Source organism: Phocoena phocoena, chromosome 3, assembly GCF_963924675.1.
Source record: "Phocoena phocoena chromosome 3, mPhoPho1.1, whole genome shotgun sequence".
Lineage (NCBI taxonomy): Eukaryota > Metazoa > Chordata > Mammalia > Artiodactyla > Phocoenidae > Phocoena > Phocoena phocoena.
This window is the reverse complement of record NC_089221.1, coordinates 106,416,148-106,440,321: the sequence shown is the minus strand read 5'-3', so window position 1 is coordinate 106,440,321 and position 24,174 is coordinate 106,416,148. Positions and strand designations below refer to the sequence as shown.

Here is a 24,174-nt window from a genome sequence, read left to right as displayed (position 1 = left end):
AATGTTTAATGACAGAGTAAAATTATATCAAGGGAAAAGATAAAGTTTAATATTCATAAAATGCCAGGCTATGTTCATTTAAGATATACATTTTTTAAAATTTTGTTTCTTCCCTTTTGAAAATAGTATAAAGTTATAAATAAATAATTTCTTGGTATTTCTGGATGATTTGCTGTAAACTAGAGGGACATTCTTGTTTGTTGTTGTTTTATTTTTAAAAATTAACATTAAAAAGCAGCCAGCATATACAGATAGATATGTTCTCTCAGTTGCTTGTCCATTCACTCCACAGGTAAACCTATTTGTGTCAAGAACTATGTATATTGCAGTTCTATGTACAATAGCCAGGACATGGAAGCAACCTAAGTGTCCATCGACAGGTGAATGGATAAAGAAGATGTGGCACATATATACAATGAAATATTACTCAGCCATAAAAAGAAACAAAATTGACTTATTTGTAGTGAGGTGGATGGACCTAGAGTCTGTCATACAGAGTGAAGTAAGTCAGAAAGAGAAAAACAAATACCATATGCTAACACATATATATGGAATCTAAAAAAGAAAAAAAAATTGGTTATGAAGAACCTAGGGGCAGGACAGGAATACTGACAGAGATGTAGAGAATGGACTTGAGGTTATGGGGAGGGAGAAGTGTAAGCTGGGACGAAGTAAGAGAGTGGCATGGACATATATACACTACCAAATGTAAAATAGATAGCTAGTAGGAAGCAGCTGCATCACACAGGGAGGTCAGCTCGGTGCTTTGTGACCACCTAGAGGGGTGGGATAGGGAGGGTGGGAGGGAGACGCAAGAGGGAAGAGATATGGGGATATATGTATATGTATAGCTGATTCACTTTGCCTCTGAGGTGGGAGAGCCGAGTTCAGGGCATTGGACCACCAGAGACCTCCCAGCCCCATGTAATATCAATTGGCGAGAGCTCTCCCAGAGATCTCGGTCTCAACACTAAGACCCAGCTCCACCCAACAGCAAGCAAGCTCCAGTGCTGGACGCCCCATGCCGAACAACTAGCAACACAGGAACACAACCCCACCCATTAGAACAGAGTCTGCCTAAAGTCATACTAAGTTCAAAGACACCCCAAAAAACACCACCGGATGCAGCCCTGCCCAACAGAAATACAATATCTAGACCCCCCACCAGAACACAGGCAACAGTCTTCTCCACCAGGAAGCCTATACAAGTTACTGAATCAAACTTACCCACTGGGGGCAGACACCAAAAACAATGGGAACTATGAACATGCAGCCTGCAAAAGGGAGACACCAAACACAGTAAGTTAAGCAAAATGAGAAGACAGAGAAACACACAGCAGATGAAGGAACAAGGTAAAAACCCACCAGACCAAACAAATGAAGAGGAAATAGGCAGTCTACCTAAAAAAGAATGCAGAGTAATGATAGTAAAGATGATCCAAAATTTGGGAACTAGAATGGAGAAAATACAAGAAACGTTTAACAAGGACCTAGAAGACCTAAAGAGCAAACAAACAATGATGAACAACACAATAAACGAAATTAAAAATTCTCTAGAAGGAATCAATAGCAGAATAACTGAGGCAGAAGAACGGATAAGTGACCTGGAAGATAAAATAGTGGAAATAACTACCGCAGACCAGAATAAAGAAAAAAAGAATGAAAAGAATTAAAGACAGTCTCAGAGACCTCTGGCAAAACATTAAATGCACCAAAATTCGAATTATAGGGGTCCCAGAATAAGAGGAGAAAAAGAAAGAGTCTGAGAAAATATTTGAAGAGATTATGGTTGAAAACTTCCCTAATATGGGAAAGGAAATAGTCAATCAAGTCCAGGAAGAGCAGAGAGTCCCATACAGGATAAATCCAAGGAGAAACACACCAAGACACATATTAATCAAACTATCAAAAATTAAATACAAAAAAAATATCTTAAAAGCAGCAAGGGAAAAACAACAAATAACATACAAGGGAAACCCCATAAGGTTAACAGCTGATCTTTCAGAAGAAACTCTGCAAGCCAGAAGGGAGTGACAGGACATATTTAAAGAGATGAAAAGGAAAAACTACAACAAAGATTACTCTACCCAGCAAGGATCTCATTCAGATTCGACATAGAAATTAAAACCTTTACAGACAAGCAAAAGCTAAGAGAATTCAGCACCACCAAACAAGCTTTACAACAAATGCTAAAGGAACTTCTCTAGGCAGGAAACACAAGAGAAGGAAAAGACCTACAATAACAAACCCAAAACAATTAAGAAAATGGTAATAGGAACATACATAGTGATAATTACCTTAAATATAAATGGATAACTACTCCAACCAAAAGACACAGATTGGCTGAATGGATACAAAAACAACACCCATATATTTGCTGTCTACAAGAGACCCACTTCAGACCTAGAGACACATACAGACTGAAAGTAAGGGGATGGAAAAAGATATTTCATGCAAATGGAAACCAAAAGAAAGCTGGAGTAGCAATTCTTATATCAGACAGAATAGACTTTAAAATAAAGACTATTAGAAGAGACAAAGAAGGACACTACATAATGATCAAGGGATCAGTCCAAGAAGATATAACAATTGTAAATGTTTATGCACCCGACATGAGAGCACCTCACTACATTAGGCAAATGCTAACAGCCACAAAAGTGGAAATCGACAGTAACACAATCATAGTAGAGGACTTTAACACCCAACTTTCACCAATGGACAGATCATCCAAAGTGAAAATAAATAAGGAAACACAAGCTTTAAATGACACATTAAACAAGATGGACTTAATTGATATTTATAGGGCGTTCCATCCAAAAACAACAGAATACACTTTCTTCTCAAGTGCTCATGGAACATTCTCCAGGATAGATCATATCGTGCGTCACAAATCAAGCCTTCGTAAATTTAAGAAAATTGAAATCGTATCAAGTATCTTTTCCGACCACAACGCTATGAGACTAGATATCAATTACAGGAAAAAAAACTGTAAAAAAATACAAACACATGGAGGCTAAACAATATGCTACTAAATAACCAAGAGGTCACTGAAGAAATCAAAGAGGAAATCAAAAAATACCTGGAAACAAATGACAATGAAAACACAATGACACAAAACCTATGGGATGCAACAAAAGCAGCTCTAAGATGGAAGTTTATGGCAATACAATCCTACCTCAAGAAACAAGAAAAATCTCAGATAAACAACTTAAACTTACACCCTAAGCAATTAAAGAAGAAGAAAAATACCCCAAAGTTAGCAGAAGGAAAGAAATCATAAAGATTAGATGAAAAATAAATGAAAAAGAAATGAAGTAAATGATAGCAAAGATCAGTAAAACTAAAAGTTGATTCTTTGAGAAGATGAACAAAATTAATAAACCACTAGCCAGACTCATCTAGAAAATAAGGAAGAAGAGTCAAATCAACAGATTTAGAAATGCAAAAGAAGTAACAACTGACCCTGCAGAAATACAAAGAATCATGAGGGGTTACTGCAAGCAACTATATGCCAATAAAATGGACAACCTGGAAGAAATGGACAAATTCTTAGAAAAGCACAATGTTCTGAGACTGAACCAGGAAGAAATACAAAATATAAACAGACCAATCACAAGCACTGAAATTGAAACTGTCATTACAAATCTTCCAACAAACAAAAGCCCAGGACCAGATGGCTTCACAGGAGAATTCTTTTTTTTTTTTTTTAAACATCTTTATTGGAGTATAACTGCTTTACAATGGTGTGTTAGTTTCTGCTTTATAACAAAGTGAATCTGCTCTACATATTCATATATCCCCATAGCCTCTCCCTCTTACATCTCCTTCCCACTCTCCCTATCCCACACCATGATTTTATCCAGATTAGCTCATTGCAAATCCCAAATGGATGGTGACCAGAATTTATTATTTTGCAGTCTTTTCTGTTGGACTTTGGGGCTGCAGCCTCTCAGGTCTCAGATGGGTCTGAGTTTGTTGTTGTTCAGATTGGTCATTGAACATGACTGGCCAGTGTTCTTAATCAAGAAGTCATCCCATAACACCCAGGATATGGATGGAGGAGATAACTAAAAAGATGGCGATCAACTCTTTGAGGAAGCACTTAAGGCATCGGGGTTGTTCAGATCCTTGGGAAGGGACAGTGGCAGGGTGATGACCACTGGTTTATGCACATGGATACACAAGGCTATTGTGACAGGAGATGCTCATTAGTTGTTCTCTGAGTGAAGACAGGCTAAAGTAAAAATGAAACTTTTCCTGGAACTTCAGAGGGTCTCTCTCTCAGGGGAGGACTTGTAGCACAAAATGAACAGTTCCATATCTGATTTGTTTATATGAGCACTTGCCTAAAAATCACAAGACTGGGGCAAAATAAATATATATAAAACAATGCTTCTCAAAATATGGTGTAAAGATGGGCAACAGTGCAGCATCTGAATCTAGCATCCCCTAGAAGTACATATTCTCAGGTCCTATCCTAGGCATATAGAAAACTCCAAGCAATTTGTTCTTAAAAGTTTTCCAGATACTTCTTGATATACTAAAGTTTAAGAAGCACTTCCCTAGGCCTATATGTGAGGTATGTATAATTTCCACTTCCGTTCACCCACTAAACTAGCCTGACTTGCTTGTCTTTCTACCCTTAGTTTCCAGTTCTCTTATCCTGATAGTACCTGATTAGACCATCTGATTATATATAAGAACTCAGTTTTGTAATTTTTATGATCAACACAAACCAGAATTGGATGTATAGAAAGCAACTTTGTAGAGGTAATAAAAATACTGATTCTTAGCTTTGTGATTTGGTTTGCAGTGGAGAACCCATAGTTATAACTTCTGAAAAGTTTGTGTTCATTTCCAGAATAACAATGATATAAATTAAGGGATAAATAAAGGAGAAAAACACTTACATAGGCTACAAGTTGCTCCTGGGAAGCTTTCACTTCAGCTTGTAATTTTTCAATACACTGAAAAGGAGCAAAGTTTAGAAACAAAGTACATAACTCTTCCTTTTACACATTCAAAGTGTTCCAGATATAAACATGTACCAGTTCTCATATCTTATGAATGGCAGCATTATCTCAGCTAGATGTTTTGAAAATTATCATTAAAGAAATCATCGTTCCCCCTCCCCTCAAAAAAAACGAAAGAAAGAAATCATCACTCCCATCCCTCTCTCTCTTCCACTATATGGAAGAATCTAACAACAGAGTACATGAATTATTAATAATTAGCAGGTGATTGGGAAAAATAATGTTTGCTTGATGTACTGTAGGTAATGTTAACCTACCTTTTATCCTATATACATATATGTGGGAGCCAATGGATTTGTATCTGCCTTTGGAATATATGGATATATTTTGTGTGAATATACATATTTACATATAGATACAGATTATCTATCTATCCCAAAGGCAGATGCAAACCAATATGGTAAACAAACAAGAGACAAATTTATGTAATGACATACATAAATATCTAGAAATTCAGAGATTGGTAATTTCTTATAAAGTGATTTATTAAAAGTCAATGAAAAATTTTCTGATCCACTTCTTTCACTACAGAGAAAGAAGCTATTCCTTGATTAAGTTCAACCTTGAAAACCAAAAAACGTTTATGTAGTCAATATCATGTACAAAATAAATAGAATATTCAGCTAATATGGTTCAAAAGAATACATGTCAAGCAAACTTTAAAAATATCACCAAGAAAGTTAATTTTTTATGTGAATATTCATCAGGGAATACAGTTACATTGAGCAAATACAAATACTGTTATTTACCATCTTGAACTTAAATATGGACTTCCAACCCAGCCAGAAATAACTATAGAATTGTCAGTTCATATAAGTTTAGGTAATCTTTAGAAATAAAGATTATTTCTCTTCTACAACATACCTGGTCTTTTGCAAGGACCATTTTTTCATATGGTTCCCCACTGTCTTCCTTTCGGCCCAGAGCCTCTTGTTTTTTCTCCAGCCAGGAAACTTGTTCAAGCAGCTTTGATTTTGTTCCTTCAGAGGCTGAAAGCTAAAGACATTTGGTTGTAAGTGTTTGGAAGTACAATGATTTTTTTTAAAGCTCCTTTTAAAAGTCCGACTTATAAATGAATTGCCTTCCACCAATATCTATTAAATATGAAAATGGCTTTTGAAACATTCCTCATAGATGACAAATGACTAGTATAGAGAGTTAAGGAAATAATGTTGGTTTTATTTATTTTTAATAATAAAGATCTTTCTGAGCAAGAGATGAGACCACATAGTTCAGCAGGCAGAGAGATTTGTGGTGCAACAATCTCAACAGTCATCTTTATTATGTTTAAACATTGCACTTTACTTGTACAGCTGAACCTGAAATCTGTATTGTGGTTTACATAGGGTTCTTGAAACTTAACTCTTGGGGGACTACAGCTGTCTAGAAAGAGCAGGAGTTCTGACTCCCTTGGGTCTTTACCATTAAGCAGTGAGGTAGAAGGAGCTGAAGGGAAATGCAGGAATTTCTAGTTGACGTCTGATCAATGGCAGATCTATGCTAAACCATAACCAAAAAATGTCTAGAAGTGACTGTTTTACTGTTTCCTCTTGAGGAGAGTGGTAGTTTGATAGTCCCTATTCCCTTAACTCCCTTGGAGAGCCCCTGGACTAGCTTCTTCTTTCATTCAGGAAGCTTATTGTGCTTTTTCTCTATAGCTCAGCAACAATTCTGAAAGAGTTCCTGGAAAGGGACACACAACCTTGTATTCATTCCAACTCTCATGCTCTTAGGCGCGGTTTATCTCTAAGTATGTCTTTCGTATTACTCCAAGTATTATTACAAAGCATACTGTCTCATCTTGAAAAGGGCAACAAATATTTAAAGACAGTTTACCAGATGGAGAAGCATTATGAGATTGGTCTGCCATGGAAATAAGTTGGGCACATCATATATACTGGTATCCATCCATCCATCCATCCACCCATCCATCCATCCATCCATCCACCCATCCATCCATCCATCCACCCACCCATCCATCCACCCATCCACCCATCCACCCACCCATCCATCCACCCACCCATCCACCCATCCACCCACCCACCCACCCATCCATCCACCCACCCACCCACCCACCCACCCATCCATCCACCCACCCACACCGTCAGTCACTCAACAAATATTTGTCTAGTTGGCTCTCTATGCAACCATTGTGTTATGTGCAGGCGATTATGAAAGTGCAGCAGGAGGGTCAGAGGGAACACATGTGCTGTGAACTGTTGGCTTTGCTTTTCAGCTCTCAGTGACCTGGGAGGCCTGCAGTGCTCCACATGGGCACTAACACATCTAACTCTCAGGTACATGATGCTTTGGAAATGTAGTCTGGTTTCTCTGAGCACCCTTCCATTTTATCACACAGTTTAGTGTAATGGCTAAAGACACAGACTGTGGAGTCAGAGCCTTTGGGTAAAAGTCCCAGTTTTCTATGTGCTATCTCTGTGATTTGGACAAGTTGCTCAGAATCTCTGAGTTTGATTTTCCTATCTGTAGATGGGAATGGGGATAAAAAGAATAGTACTTACCTCATGCATTTGTTTTGAGGTTTATATGAGTTTATACAAGAGAAACACTTAGAACAATGCCTGGAATAAATCAAATACTTAGTAGCTATTATTATCGTTTCTTCCACCTCCTCTAGACTTCTGTAAGCGTTCATATGGGTTCTACCCCAATATTTATTATTTATCGAATTGTAAAATAAAGTATCTGAAGACATCACAGCCTCTGTGAGCTGGTTACCCTCATAGCAGCATTATTCTTAATAGCTAAAATGTGGAAACCAAATGTCCATTAACAGAAGAACAGATAAACAAATTGTGTTGTATACATGCAATGAAATTTTATTCAGACATAAAAAGGAATGAAGTACTGATACTTGCTATAACTTGAATGAACATTGAAGACATCGTGCTAAGTGAAAGAAGCCAGACACAAAAGGTCACATATTGTATGATTCCTTTTGTATGAAATATCCAGAATAGGTAAACCCATAGAGACAGAAAGCAGATTAACGGTTGTCAGGGGATGGGTGGTAGGGATTATGGGGAATCATTACTTAATGGGTACAAAGTATTCTTCTGGGATGAAGAAAAAACGTTGAAACTCGAGAGAGGTGGTGGTTACACAACATTGTGAACACGCTAGATGCCACTGAATTGCATCCATTAAAATGGTTAATTGTATTTATGTGAATTTCACCTCCTTTAAAATAAAATGACTTTCTAGTTAGCTCTCAGTGGGTAAGAAAATTGTCATCATTACATCCATTCACTGAATGTTATTTGAAAAAAATAACAAAATTGGATTGGTTTAATTTTAAATTAATGAACTCAAATCTCAGACAGGTACTCTACATTCCCCTGACATCAAAATACCATATTTTACTACCAGTAAATTGGCTTTCCTCTTCTCTGAGATAACTATTTATTACTCTCTACTCTTGCCTCAAGTATCATTTCATGCTTTCTTTCCCTTCAAAATTCCACCCTCAACCCTCTCTCCCCAAATGATCACCTCATCAATAATTCACTGAAAAATTAGGTGCCAGATGGCTACTCCCTCACCTTCTCATCAGCCAACATTTAAACCTTACTGCAGCAGGCCCTGCTCATCTGTTTCCCATTGGTTTTTTCCCCATTTATCCCTTACTACCAGACACCCAATTTGGATTAGCCAGCAGCCATGTGTTTAGGGAAACCTGGTCTTGTCCAGCTCCAGGGAATGAATCACAATTGCTCAGCCAGCCTTGTTGGTCTCATGCCCATGCATAAAAAATGATTTTAGGCATGAGCCTGCAATCCAGTAGCGGCCCTTGGAGCCTGAGGGGAAGGAATTTACCAGATTTTTAAAAAAGACATACATGAGGAAGAACAACTCTTTTTCACAGGATGTTCTGACTGCATGTAATGCTTGGAATTGTTGCAGACATTGTGGTAAGACACAGTCAACACTGAGGATGGTAGAGCAAAGGATGGATAACACCTGTGTTCTTGCTGACATTCTTGAGCTGTAGAATTAACCAGCCCTGGAACTGCTCCATCTCTGGACTTAATCTTATGTGCGATGATAGCGGGCCTTAACGTGTTACTTTAATTGGGTTTCTGGTAGTTGAAGGAAAAAGCATTCTTATTGAACAAATGGAGAAGATATTCCTCTATCAAAAGCCAAACCTTTCGCTTGGCTTTGAATCTTATCTCCTCTGTCTGTCAAAAGCCTTTGCTCCTGTAATTTCTACAGCCCACGCCCCCCATCCATTTCTTCATTCTCACCCTTTCTGGATGATTCTGCTCAGCATATAAACATGTTATAGTAATTCCCATAAACAAAAGCTGTCTATTGAACACTCCCTCACTTCCTCCTCCAGTCATCATCTCATTTCTATGCTTCTTTTCCCACTCAAACTTCTTAAAATGATCGCCTACCCACACTGTTGTCACTTTCTTACAATCTTCTCACTCTTTTTTTTTTTAAGAAAAAAATTATTGGCTTATATAAGTGGGGAGTCAGAAGTAGATTTTTGTTTCACTCACAACTAGATTCCACAGACTCCAAAGAAATCATAGTATTCTGTCTCTTTTTAACCTCTATATCTTGGTCCTATGTGTTGGCTTCATGATTTCCCAGTGCAGACAAGATTTCTTCACACATTGGGGAAGATGTTACCTATTGCCTTCCAGGTTCAGGTCCTCAATAGTAAGACAATTTGTCCTCCAGTAACAAGTTGAAAAAGGACTTATTTTTGGCCCCATCTATGTTCGTATGGCCACTCCTGGATTGTTCTTTATTGTCAGGAAAATGGGATATCATAATTGACTGGACCTCAGTCATATGCTTAAAGACCATTCCCTCTAGTCAGGAATACTGTGGTTGACAGCCCCAGGATTATTAAAAGATTGGAGCCTAAAGGAGCTATTCTCCAGAAAAGGTAAACATGAAAATAGAGGCCAATTAAAATTCACCCTCTGGGTGTTCAGCACGGTTATATCCTCATGCTCGTGAGGATGTGCTTTTCCTCAAATGCTCCTGCATAATATGATGCATCTATTCTACATTAATCCGAAAATGCACTTCCCCTCTCTAAAGGAGAAAACCCCAAGTCATCTCGAGTTCCTACATCTGGCTTCACATTTTGTGTGTATCTCTCTAAATCAAATCCAGCTGAGACTCATCATGATAGGCACCTAAAGACAAAATTTAAATGTCCCCCCCCACATATGTCTAAAATACAGGGAAAACAGGACAATCACAGTGTTATTACCTTTTTAAAAAAAGGAAAAAGGGAAACAACTCACAGTTGTCATAGGCCATTGCCAATGTCACATTCTATCAATATTAGTCAGCAATGTTAAGGCCTGTCCTGGTTTCTGATCTGATTGATTCTGTTTCTGACCTCTGGGAGCCTTCTTTGTCCTTTTCTTCCATGGTCACAATCAAGAAAAAGGCCAGAGGGTATTCCTTTGGTAGGGGTTGTACTAAGTTTTAGTTTTGGGTATGTCACTTATTTCTCTATTTATCAAGACGATATCAGTTGTGTTATAGAAAGCTAACGCCAATTGCTTTAGATTAAAAAAGATAATTAATTGGTTCATTTAACTGAGAAGTAGAGGCACCCCTAAATTCTGAGTCTTAAATTAGATTCTCAGAATTCTCTCTCTCCCTCTCTCCTAACCTAACTCCTTTTTATGCTACCGAAAAAAAAAAGAAAATTTTCCCAGTGGCTGTAACGAGGGCTACTCTGGATTATTTTCCTCTCTTAATCTGTCTTCAATTGCCTTCTGCCCCCCACTACTCCCCTGAAACTGATCTTCCCTAGGTTGCCTATGATTCTCATTTTTCCAAATGCAGTGGACACATTTCTGGTCATATTACTCAATCTCCCGGTAAAATATTACACATTTGAGCATGCCACGCCTTGTGAAACACTCTTTTTACTGCTTAGAGGACACGAGTCTCTGGATTTCTTCCTGATTCTTTGTTTCCTTGGCTAGATTTTTCTCCTCTTCCACTCCTCTAAATATCAAAATCTGAAAGTCCTAGCTGATCTCATTAGGTGCCATGGTTGAAACACTAGTTATACACATGTTTATGATTCCCAGTTTTTTTACATACAACCACTTGGTTTGTTGGATACATATATCCAACAACCTACTTAATATTGTCACTTGAATATTTACTAGGCAACTAAGAATTAATATATTCATAAAAAAAGAATGAAATAATGCCATTTGCAGCAACATGGATGGACCTAGAGATTATCATACTAAGTGAATAAGTCAGAAAGAGAAAGACAAATACCATAAGATATCACTTATATGTGGAATCTAAAATATGACATAAGTGAACTTATCTACAAGGCAGTAACAGACTCACAGATATAGAGAACAGACTTGTGGTTGCCGACGGGGAGATGGGGTGAGGGAGGGATGGATTGGGAGTTTGGGATTAGCAGATGCAAACTATCGTATATAGAATGGATAAACAACAGAGTCCTACTGTATAGCACAGGGAACTATATTCAATGTCCCGGGATAAGCCATAATAGAAAAGAATATGGAAAAGACTGTATAGATATGTATAACTGAATCATTGTGCTGTACAACAGAAATTAACACAACATTGTAAATCAACTATATTTAAATAAAATAAAATTTAAAAAAGAATTAATGTATTCAGAATGAACTCCTTATATTCTATACCTTCCCCAGACTTCCCTCTCTTATGGAACCACCCGTCCATATGTTTAAGCCACAAGTGTATTTAAATCTCCTCTTTCTCTCACAGTCCACCTAATCCATCACAGAGGACAATTATTAAAACCACCCCATTAAGTAATGTGAATTGTTATGTTTACCTCCTCTTATTGATGGTTCTCTTAGATCATCTCCCCCACAACCCATGCCCACAAACACAGCAATTAATATTGTAGACGAGGTTTCCAATGTCACTCAAAAACCACTCAAAAACAAATTGAGTCTTGGCAACCCTTGTAGAGCTCACGCTACAGAGAGTAGTGACTTTGTTGAAAAACAAAGGCTTCCTTTGTGCTAAAAGTTTTGCAAGCTATGTTGGACTCAGGCTATGAAATTCCTTGGCAATAAATGACCGAGGCAAGCACTGGAAAAATTACCTATCCTACCTGTGGAATGGGCAGGAACCCCTATGTCTGAAGATACTTTTAGATCACAGAACTGGTTTGGTCTCATTTCAATTTTACAGCTAAAAACAAACAACAAATTCCTCATGCTACCCCCATTCCTCATGCTACCCCCATCCTAGACAAAACAGACTTTTACATTTACTAATATTTCTACTTTAACAAGTTATTTCCAGCCGTTCCTAGGTTTATGCACATCCTAATTTAGAAGCATGGTTACCCCCTGTTTTAGTTTGCTAGGGCTGTTCTTAAAGAGTACCACAAACTGAGTGGCTTAAAAATAAATTTATTGTCTCACTGTTCTGGAGGTTAGAAGTTCAAGATCGAGTGTCAGTAGGGTTGGTTCCTTCTGAGGACTGTGATGAGGAATCTGTTCTATGCCTCTTCTCTGGCTTTGGGCAATTTGCTGGCAATCTTTGGCATTCCTTGGCTTCTAGAAGCATGGCCTTTGTCTCTGACTTCATCCTCACATGATTTTCTCCCTGTATGTCTGTGTCCAAATTTCCACTTTTATATGGATGCAGCCATATTGGATTAGGAGCCCATCTTATTCCAACGTGTCCTCATTTTAACTAATTACATCTGCAAAAAATAAAGTCATGTTCTGAGGTCCTAGGAGTTAGAACTTGAACATTTGAATTTGGAAGGGACCAAATTTAACCATAACACCCCCAAATTGGAGTGGGAGGAAGCAGGGAACACTGAGTAATGAAGAAGCATTTAAGCTCTGACTGAAAATAGAAATATTCACCAAAAAGTCAATCGATAGTTGAAATATAAAGTTAGGGATCCAGACATAGAGATTTCTAAGACGTCTTTAATCTTCAGATAAGTCCTCTGGGCTATATGAATAGATAAATATACCAGAGAGAAGTGGGACACGGGAAAAGGTGAGGCAATTAATCACTGACTTGCATGTAAAGATAAAGTGTTTGGTTATAAAAGTCAAAAAGCAATAGTATCAGGTTCTAAGAAATTAAAGTCAACAACTGAAGAGGCCTAGGACCCATTCCTCAGGTACAGCTAGTCCCTTTAAGTTCTGGTCCATTCTTGCTACCGAATCCAAGCTTGCTCTGCTCACCGCACGACAGGCCAGTAAATCAGAGACGAGGTGTTGAGGCAAGGAATACGACTTTATTCGGAAAGCTGGCAGACCGAGAAGACAGCAGACTAAAGTCTCAGAATAACCATCTTATCAGAGTTTGGATGCCAGTTTCTTTTATAGCACAGAGAGGGGCAAGAGATGGGGAAGTAAAGTGAAAAGGCCATGAGTTTTGCAAATATCCCCTGGAATGGCCAGCCTCCAGGAGGGGATGTGTTGTTTTCTTTTCTTGCATCCATCTACAGGTGGACAGGGTCCGGATGTTTCCCTGAACAAAGACACTTTGGTTTAACATTCAGGCAGAGGAGCAGGGTTCCCTGAGGCAGGCCATTATGTAGAGACAGTATCCATTTAGTGAACAAGAGCAACGGTAAGTAAAGGTTAAAGTAAAATAAACATATCCAACATGTAGTCAGATTTGGCTCTTCCCTGTTACATTCTCAGAGCACTTTTGTGGAACAGGGCAAAGGCTTTCCCTGCTGGTAGGACTCACAGAACCGACTCTCCACTCTCTGGCTTGTGTTATATGCATTCTGCTATCCTTGAGTTTCTTTCATGGGTCTTTCTTTCTCCTCAAATCTCCTTAGTGTCCCACTTAATAGAGGACAGCTGGATTCTCATACCTGATCTGTGTTGTCTTTCGTGTAACATCTAGAAAACTTCTCTGTCTACATGTGAAAGAATGATAGTAGAAAAGTTCAATAAACTATTAGTATTATTACATAAATAGTTTTGACTTGGATATCCCCTAAAGGGTATCAGGGACAGCCTGTCACTATACATCCATTCAGTAACTGCAAGAGACTCATATTTATACAACTCTAGATTTAAGCACTAAACTGTTCCTGAAGCTAATAAATGAGATCTTCATACAAAATACATGGCCATCTAAAATTTTCTTCTTGAAGCCCCAGGCCCTGAAAAACGGGAAAAAGAAAAACTATTTCTAAGAAGTATGTTAAGGGTCTGATGTATCAAAGGACTGAAATATTCAGAAGACTTAAATGAAGAAATCCAAATTACAAAGCGTCGAGAAGAGTCCAGGGCATACATGGGGTACATTGAGCCTACATGGAGCCTTCCATAGGAAATGTCACCTTTAACATCTAATGATTCAAACATAAGATAACTGGGGTGACCACAGATCATCCGGTCACCTGAAACTTGGGATCAGTCTTTTTTTTTAAATTGAAGTATATATATATATATTTATCCCTTCCTCCCCTTTCCCCTTTGTTAACCATAAGTTTGTTTGCAATGTCTCTGAGTCTATTTCTGTTTCGTAAATAAGTTAATTTGCGTCATTTTTTTAAGATTCCACGTATAAGTGATATCATATGATATTTGTCTTTCTCTATCTGACTTACTTCACTTAGTTTGATAATGTCTAGGTGCATCTGTGTTGCTGCAAATGGCATTATTTCATTCAATTTTATGGCTGAGTAATATTCATATATATATATGTATATCACATCTTATATATCATATGTATCATATATGTGTGTGTATATGTATATCACATCTTCTTTATTTCTTATTCATCTGTCAATGGACATTTAAGTTGCTTCCATGTCTTGGCTATTGGAAATAGTGCTGCTATGGACATGGGGGTGCATGTATCTTTTTGAACTAGAGTTTTCATCTTTTCTGGATATATGCCCTGGAGTGAAATTGCTGGATCATATGGCAACTCTATTTTTAGTTTTTTAAGGAACCTCCATTCTTTTCTCCATAATGGTTGCACCGATTTACATTCCCACCAACAGTGTAGGAGGGTTCCCTTTTCTCCACGCTCTCTCCAGCATTTATTATTTGTAGACTTTCTGATGATGGCTGTTCTGATCGGTGTGAGATCAGAATTTGCATTTCTCTAATAATTAGCAGTGTTGAGCATCTCTTAATGTGACTGTTGTCCATATGTATGTCTTCTTTGGAGGAATGTCTATTTAGGTCTTCTGTTCATTTTTTGATTGGGTTGGGTTATTTTGATATTGAACTGTATGAGCTGTTTGTATATTTTGGAAATTAATCTGGTCTTACATTTAGGTCTTTAATCCACTTTGTGTTTAATTTTGTATATGGTTTTAGAGAATGTTTTAATTTTGTTCTTTTACACATAAGCTGTCCAGTTTTCCCAGCACCACTAATTGAAGAGACTGTCTTTTCCCTGTTGTATATTCTTGCCTCCTTTGTCATAGGTTAACTGACCATAAGTGCGTGGGTTTATTTCTGGGCTTTCAAACCATACTGTTTTGATTGCTGTAGCTTTCTAGTACAGTCTGAAGTGAGGGAGCATGATTCCTCCAGCTCTGTTCTTCTTTCTCAAGATTGTTTTGCCTATTTGGGACTTTATGTGTTTCCATACAAATGTAAAATTTTTCGTCCTAGTTCTGTGAAAAATGCCATTGGTAATTTGATAAGGATTGCATTGAATCTGTAGATTGCCTTGGATAGTATGGTCATTTTAACAATATTGATTCTTCTAATCCATGAACACAGTATATATTTCCATCTGTTTTTGTTGTCTTGATCTTCTTCATTATAGTTTTCAGAGTACAGGTGTTTTGCCTCCTTTGGTAGGTTTATTCCTAGATATTTTATTCTTTTTGATGCGATGGTTGGGATCAGTCTTGAATACTACTTTTCCATTTAATTAATTACCAAACCATCTTGTAAATATTTCTTGTCTCTTTCTTCTCTTCACTACTAATAGGCACTTATCATTTCTAAACTGGATTTTGCAAGCCCTGACACATGATATGCCTGACTCTGGTCTCCTAATAAATCTGTTCTCAGTAGACACAGAGTTTTCTGTCTGAGGGCAAATCTGAATACACTTCAAACCCTTTAATGGCTCCCCATTGCCTATAGGATCAACTCCAGTTGTTATAATGGAAAGAGCATAGCTTTGACATCAGAGAGATGACTGGCTGAATCCTAAGTTGATTTGAGACCTCAGGGAAATCACTGTCTGTACTTCTATTCCATGGAACATATGGTGTAATGGGAGATATAGACCATTCCAGTTACTGGGGGTGGGGTGGGGAAGGTGGTAAAATGGGAGAAGGATTATGAGAGCACCTAGTAAGGACATCTAACTCAAACTTCAAAGAGGAAGAAAAGCATTTTGGAGTAAGTGCATCTAATTGAAGACCTGAAGGGAGAAGTTTGTTGGGTTTTGCTGGTTAATGGAAAAGGGGATGAGAGGAGGTGGTCGAAACAGAGCAGAGCAATTCTCTGCAGAAGTAGAGGGAAAGGGTTGCATTAATTAAAACTTGACTGTAAGGAACAAGGCCTTTTGGTTTTTTTATAGATAAGAAAGTAAGAGAGAATACATTCCTTTCAAGAAATTGAAAGTGGTGTCATAGTAATATGCTGGGCGTGGTATAAGATAAAACTGGAGAAATAAGTAGGGGATTAGACCACAGAGGATTATAAAATCTGTTAAGAAGTATATATTTGATCCTGACAGGGGGCTAATTTAGGATTTAAGCGAGGAGAAATAGGAGGTCTGCGTTGTAGAATCTTCACTCTGGCTATAGTGTTGAGGAGTCATCAAACATGGACCATAATGAAAGTAAAGTAGGGAGAAATTTCTGCAGTTGGTGGCCTGGACAGGGGTAATGGTGGTAGAGATAGAGAAAAGAAGATGGACTGAAGAACCGTTTGAGAGAAATTATTCATAGTACTTAGCAATTGGATGTGTGGGGTGAGGAAGAAGAAAGAATCAAAGCAGCACAGATTTCTCATATAAGCCACAGGGGGTGCAGGTGGCACCTCTCCCTGGCCTAGGGGATTTGAGAGCAGGAACAGATTTGGGGCAGGAAGCTAACGGACAGGTAGAGTTTGAGTTGCCTCTGAGAACCTTGGTGGGCCTATTCAATAGGCAGTTGGATATCCAGGTCAGGGGTCAGGAGGAAGATCAGGACTAATGATGAAAACTTGGTTCTTCTCGGTGGATTGTGCTCTAAAGGCAAGTCACTAAGGGAGAATGTATAGAAAGAGCAGACAAGCAGGCTACAATCCCACAAAAGAGCTTTCATCATTTGCAAAATGGGAATGCAAATTTCCAGGACCAGTGGGAAAAATACACAAGCTAACATACGTAGGAGTACCTTGCAGAACGCTTGGCTCACAGTAAGGGCTCAATAAATATTTTATTGAATGAATAAATGAATAATTCAACAAAAGCGTACACCTAATTTACTAATTTCCTTGTAGAGGTTAAGCAAAGTGAAAGTTAGTTGGCCATCTCTGAGAAAATTTTATGAAGAAAATGTAGGTTATGCCCATGCAAAAAGATACTTGCTCTTACCACCAGAGCCAAGACTTATAAGGGGCAAGGCATTTGCTTTTTCTTAGACAAGAAAGTCACATTTACTAGCACTGGGTCAGCTATTTAAAACTGACCTCTGTTTGATCTTGACATTTACAAGCAAAAGGAAGTCTTTAGTTATGTAACAGGCCAGAAGTCCACACATCCCTGACAACAGAAGCCCATTTGTCATTGTGCTCAACTCTACTCAAAACAACACATCTCTTCACCAGCTTGTATTCTTTCCTTACGTTCTCTGAGGTTCCCAATTGGTGTGCAACAATCCAGTAAGAGGGTTAAAATTGACAACTGCTTAGATAGGAGAGAGAGAGAGAGAGAGAGAGAGAGAGTGTGTGTGTGTGTGTGTGTGTGTGTGTGTGTGTGTGTGTGTGTGTGTGTGTGTGTTAAGAGGGAACTCTTCTGCAATAAAATAAACTAGAACCAAATTGTTTAACAAAATTCTCAATTGCTTGGTTTCATGGTGATTAGGAAACGCATTCCAAGTCAAACAAGCTGCTTGTGATTTTGTGGCATTAAAGTAGACTTCCAAACGGATTGGAAAACAAAAACTCATTCACAGAAACTCATGATTTCAGATTGGCATATCAAGCATAATTTCTGAGCATTTGCAGAAATGAATACTCCTACCAAGGGCACATTACTTATTTCAAATAAACTTGACATCAAGGGATCCACTGTTGCATTTAAACAATGGAAAAAGAACCAGAACATTTTTGGTGGCAATCTCAATATGTATCAAATCACTTTTAGCTACTTACACACATATTCAGCAACTAAAAATTTGCTGGAGATCTATATTCTTTCTATTCCTAAACTTAAAGAAAACATAGATTGAACACTAAGACGCAAATAATGGGAGTTTATTTTAGAGACTTAGGTACCAAATGATGAATAAATGTTGGTTATTAGAGTCAAACATACTAGTCTTTTGTCTTTCTGGTTTTCTGCTTACTTTTCTCAGTCTTAAAGTTAAAAGATCAGTTAGAAGCTTCGTTCAATCGCCAGTAACTATTGCATATGTCAGAGGGGTTCATGATAGTTCTCACACTGAGAGAAAGTATTGGTAAAGGACCCAGAAGACTGACTCTAAATTCCAGCTCAAAAATTCACCTGAGATTTACAACCAGAAATAACTGCTGGAAGTCATTCCATTATAGAGCATTGGAATTGAATTGAGAGTCCGTAGAGTCATGCATCTATGAGTAATTGATTTTTGACAAGGCTTTCAAGACCATTCAAAGGGGAAAAATCGTCTCTTCAACAAATGGTGCTAGGAAAACTGGATATTTACATGCAAAAGAACCTTGACGAGACAAAGCACTACATGCAACAGTATGGTGAAGGGGTTGGATGAGCAAAGCAGGTATTTGCTAACCTAATATCCATTCTCCCCTTCTTAGTAAAAAATAAAAAAACAAATAAAAAACCCCTTATACTCTTGCGGTGACAATGTGCCCAGTTAAATATCCATATTTCCTAGCCCCCATGATACTAACCATGGTCAGGCATATGTAAGAATTCATTAGGTGAGTTTCGGAGAAAAGCTCTTCAAAAGCTCTTCAACTTCAGCTAGCAGTTGTCCATCCCTATTTTGCACTTGCCTTTTTCATCTTCATGCTACTTGACTTCATGAATGGCTGCAGCTGCAGGTACCTCTTGGACCCTGAGGATGGGAGCTATGTTTGTGAATGCACGGAGACCAAGCCCAGGCCTCTGAGAGCTGCAGAGCTCCTGAGCCTATTCTGGGCTCCCTGTGTCCAGACTTACTCGATTACTTGTTTAGGCCACTCTTATTTGGGTTGTTGTTTTATGTACCCAAGATTAATCCTCACTGATTCACTTAGTTACGGTGGAGCTGGGGGGCACAAAGCAAGAGTGATGGTTCCTCTTCACCATTTGGTTTGGGTTAGGGCTGGAAATTCACTTCAGTGTAGAGTGGGAACTTGTTAGAAAAGCACATTCTTGACCTCCACCCCAGATGGACTGAATCATAAACTCTGGGGGTGGGACCTAGCAATCTGTCTAACAAGCCTCTAGGTTCCAGTTTGGGAACCAGGGTGAGTTCTTTTTGTTCAGTGCTGCTTGAGTAGGAAACTTCTTTAAATGGCTTTGACCTATGACCACACGTTCTTAAGAACAGGGTCTTTGAATTTTAAAAATACTTATGTTCAAATATCAGCCTCACTGTTTATTAACTGTATGATCTTGGGAAAATGGCTTAACATTTTTGAGTCTCATTTTCCTCATGGAGATTATAATAATAGTGCCCCTAATAAGGTTCTTGCGTGGATCAGATGAAGTGTCTGTCAATCGAAGTACAGTGCCTGGAACACTGTAGATGCTTAATGAAAGTCAGTTTCTCTACTCTGCCTGCCATTGGCAATACACTGCAGGGGTCTGGTACCAAGCCTGAATCCCTGTAGGATGTGAACTTAGCCACCACCCCACTACACCCCCTTTCATGCTTTGTCTCCATTATTGCTTCTGCTATGCTTCAAGATGGAAGAGAACCTTAGGGAGATCCCAGGGGAAAAAAGAAAGGGAAAGGAATCGTCTTGGAATATAACGTAATTGATCCAGTTCAGTAAAGAGTGAGGATACAGGAAGCTGCTGTTACTAGTTTTATTTGGGGCTTTCGGAAATGTCTCTCTCATCAGGTGAGGGGGAAACTATGCCTAACTGGCATATGAGCTATGACTAAGAAGTAAGAAAAAGACTCCCATGTGCTTTTTTCAAAAGTTGGGAAATAAAACTAGCATGTTCTTCTCCATTGAAATTTCTCTGCACTTTAGTGTCACCAATAAATCTCTCTTTATGAAAACAAAAAGGGCACAATTATTTTTATGCTCCAAAGACCATCAGGGGCCCCTTGCTGTGTCTTGTCTATGTCTTATTCCTACCTGGGAAACACAGTTGGTAGAAAAAAAGATCAAGTTCCCCACCGAGCTTCCCACCTCCTAGCTCCTGCTTCAAATAATGACATCTCTTTCGCAGCTAGCGTATATGCCACACTTAATATATAACTAATGTTTCGCTAGGTATGGTATCCGAAAGACGCCTGAAGCTAATTCTGACTACGTAATTGTTACTGGATTCACCTCCTTGGTGAGAAAATGACCACAGATTCCCCTCACTCCCCAGTTTCCGCCCGCCCCCCTCCAAACTCTGAAAGACCAGACACCGGAGTTGAATGGGCAATTCAGCTCCCAATCTTGGCAAAATCAGAGAATGGGCAGAAACAGATAGAAGACTTAAGAGATGAAGCAGAAAGAAGGTTAAAGTACTAAAGTCCCTTTACCAAATGAGGAGCTGAGGAAGAAGATAAGAGAAAGCTGGGTGGTAAAAAAAAAAAGCCAGCTAGGGCAAGGGAGCTGGGGTGGGAAGGGGACCTTTCCTGGTTGAAAGATTCTGAGATTGTGAGCACTGGAGAAGAACCACTGTGTTGCGATCTGAGTATCTTTCAAACACTTTGAGAGACATCAGTAGAAAAGGAAACTTACATACACACACACGCACATACACACACACACACAAGCCCATGACATATGACTCAGAAAATACAGTTCTGTTATTACCACTAGCAGCGGTAGAGATAAATTAACATTAATTGAGAACCTACTAAGGACCAGGTTACACTCATCTCGTTCAATCCTCACTACAGCCCTATGAAACCAATGTGTTCACCCTCTTCTGCATAAGACCACTGTGACTCAGAGAGACTAAGTGAACTGCCCAAGGTCATAAAGCTTGCAAGTCCTGGAGCAGAAACAAAGCCGGAGCTCTCCTAGGTCTGCTGCTGGGAGCCGGGAACCAGAGGCTGGTGATGACTGAGACACACTGGGCCGACGATGTTCCCAGAGGAAATGTCCCAGGAACTGGCCTCCCTCGTCCCTCTGCGCTGGTGGCTCTCTGGATCTGTGCTCCACTGTGACACTGTGGCTTCTCCTGATACTCTCTTAGCACAAAAACTGTGCAATCTCTTAGCTTGCGTACGGTCATCAACTGCAACTCCCGGAGGCCCTTTCTTTGTCCCTCCCATGTGCACTGGGGATAGAAGCCAGTACACAGGCAAAAACTGCCTATTTTTGAGTTTCCCCTGAAACATTTCCACGCTTCTTTTTTCTCCTATTGACTCTTTTCCTCCTTTCCTGTGCCTCCTTCTAGTCCTTTCTCTACTACCTAATTTCCAGGCATTTCCCCCCACGGGTCTTAACCTGCAGGAAATATAATCAAGTATTTTCATTAGCAAAACTTGGCAATGTTTTGAATTATCTACAGTTATTGCCCAGGAAAAGAGATGGATTCTATGTCCCTTTCTCACTCCGGCCAGCTGACTTGCTGCAAACTTACTTCTTAGAGCTGTGAACAGCCCAGATTAAAAGTATTAATTGCAAGTTATCCTGATGTCATATTTCTTTTATTTTGACACTAGTGGCATGACTGCAGAGAAATAAAGAATAATTGTTAGCTAAGGGAATCCAACAAAGAAGTATGTGACCTCACAGAGGAAGCGCCATACTCTCCTTTTTTCCTCACTAAGTTCCTTCTTTTGCATAGTGAGTCAACAGAGACCTTGCTGGAAGGGACCCTAGAAAGGTTCAATTTAAGTAACCTGAGGCCCAGGACCAACAGGCGTTTAGTGTAGATGAACCCCGAGGCATCTATCTGGGTTAGTTCTATGTGCATCACTAAGAGGCAGAGCCAGGAGGTAAGAATTCAGCTAATGTCAAAATTTAGCCTTTTCGCAAAGGCAGGACCCATTGGTTGACAATACCATGAGCTTCCACTCCTAGTTCCAGCACAAATCTTTGTCCTCGACATTTCTTCTCCTCTTCCCACTTGTTTCTAGCCCACCAGGCCAGCCCATCTGACAAAATGATTTGGATTACCAGTGAAAGCCAGCTAGCATTCCCACTGTCTTTGTGACAAATCCTAAATTAATGGTATTTAAAAGAAGCCTTAACTCAGCCATAAAAAGAAACGAAATTAAGTTATTTGTAGTGAGGTGGATGGACCTGAGTCTGTCATACAGAGTGAAGCAAGTCAGAAAGAGAAAAACAAATACCGTATGCTAACACATATATATGGAATCTAAAAAAAATGTATATATATGGTTGTGAAGAACCTAGGGGCAGGAGGGGAATAAAGGCGCAGACCTACTGGAGAATGGACTTGAGGACACAGGGAGGGGGAAGGGTAAGCTGTGACAAAGTGAGAGAGTGGCATGGACATATATACAGTGCCAAATGTAAAATAGATAGCTAGTGGGAAGCAGCTGCATAGCACAGGGAGATCAGCTCGGTGCTTTGTGACCACCTAGAGGGGTGGGATAGGGATGGTGGGAGGGAGGGAGATGCAAGAGGGAAGAGATATGGGGATATGTGTATATGTATAGCTGATTCACTTTGTTATAAAGCAGAAATTAACACACCATTGTAAAGCAATTATACTCCAATAAAGAAGTTTAAAAAAAAAAAAGCCTTAACATGTATACACATAAACAGAAAAAAAATACTCCTTCACATACACACACACACACACACACAGACACACACACACACACACACACACACACACATATCATTGTCTGGACCACTAAAGACAGTTTCTCTGTTTGCAACCACAAAGTGGCCTAGCCTGGTAAGGAAGACAGTGGCACCCAGTGGACAAATGTTTGATTGTTTGAGACAGGTGTCCCATTCAGAAATATTCTCCTTTCTTAGCTTTAAAAAAGGCTATTTGCTCCCCTTACCTTTCCCTATCCTTCTGCCATCACATTTTAAAAACATCTACTGAATTTAAAAATAGAGGGGAGGGGAGTATCATTACAGTTTTTATCTCTTCAAGAATAAGACTAAACTGAAACACTGGAGAAAGCAAAAATTTCAGGATTAAATCCTCTGAGAACAGTGTCTATATTTGATTAACCTATTTCAACAGTAACAGCAGAGACAGCCAAATCTAATAAAATATTCAGCTTAATTAAAAATGTAACGTTGAAAATGCCTGTAATGTGCTTTTCTTCGCACATAATATTCTCCTTTTCCTCACACCATTGCCAACTTCCAATTAAATTGCCTTGGTTATATGCAAATTTGGCAACTCCAGGGGCAATACTTCAGGAAAATAACATACACGGATCCTGCAACTTGATACTGTGCTGCAGTCTGTCTGGGAACCATACAAATACCTACTATTTTCACTCTCCAGCCCCTACAGTGATTCTTTTGGTTGTGAGCTACTTGGGTAGCAAAGCTCTGCTTATCTATCTTTCTTCCCTCAAACTGCTAACTAACATCTTACTCACGGTAGTTACAAAGAAGTTGAGTGAAATCCAGTTTCCATTTTATGTAATTAATCTGCTAAACACTGAAAAGAAGTATCTAATTGTTTGATGTTACATAAAGGGATCATCCAGTTAAGAATCTTAAATATTAGGGGCTATTTGCACTGGAGAAAAACATTTTATAAAGAACAAAAGGGATGAGGACTTCTTTGGGTGAACTGAATTTTACTGATTTAAATTATTAAAAGACGTTCAATTACAAAA

General features: G+C 38.9%; 1 protein-coding gene across 1 annotated transcript in view; it reads right to left on the bottom strand.

The window, feature by feature from the left end:
* Window positions 1-24,174, bottom strand: part of CCDC192 (coiled-coil domain containing 192) — a 252,039-nt gene that overhangs the window by 143,280 nt on the left and 84,585 nt on the right. The window contains 2 exon segments of the mRNA XM_065873682.1: window positions 4,911-4,967; window positions 5,898-6,029. Coding sequence (XP_065729754.1) covers window positions 4,911-4,967; window positions 5,898-6,029 — 189 coding nt within the window.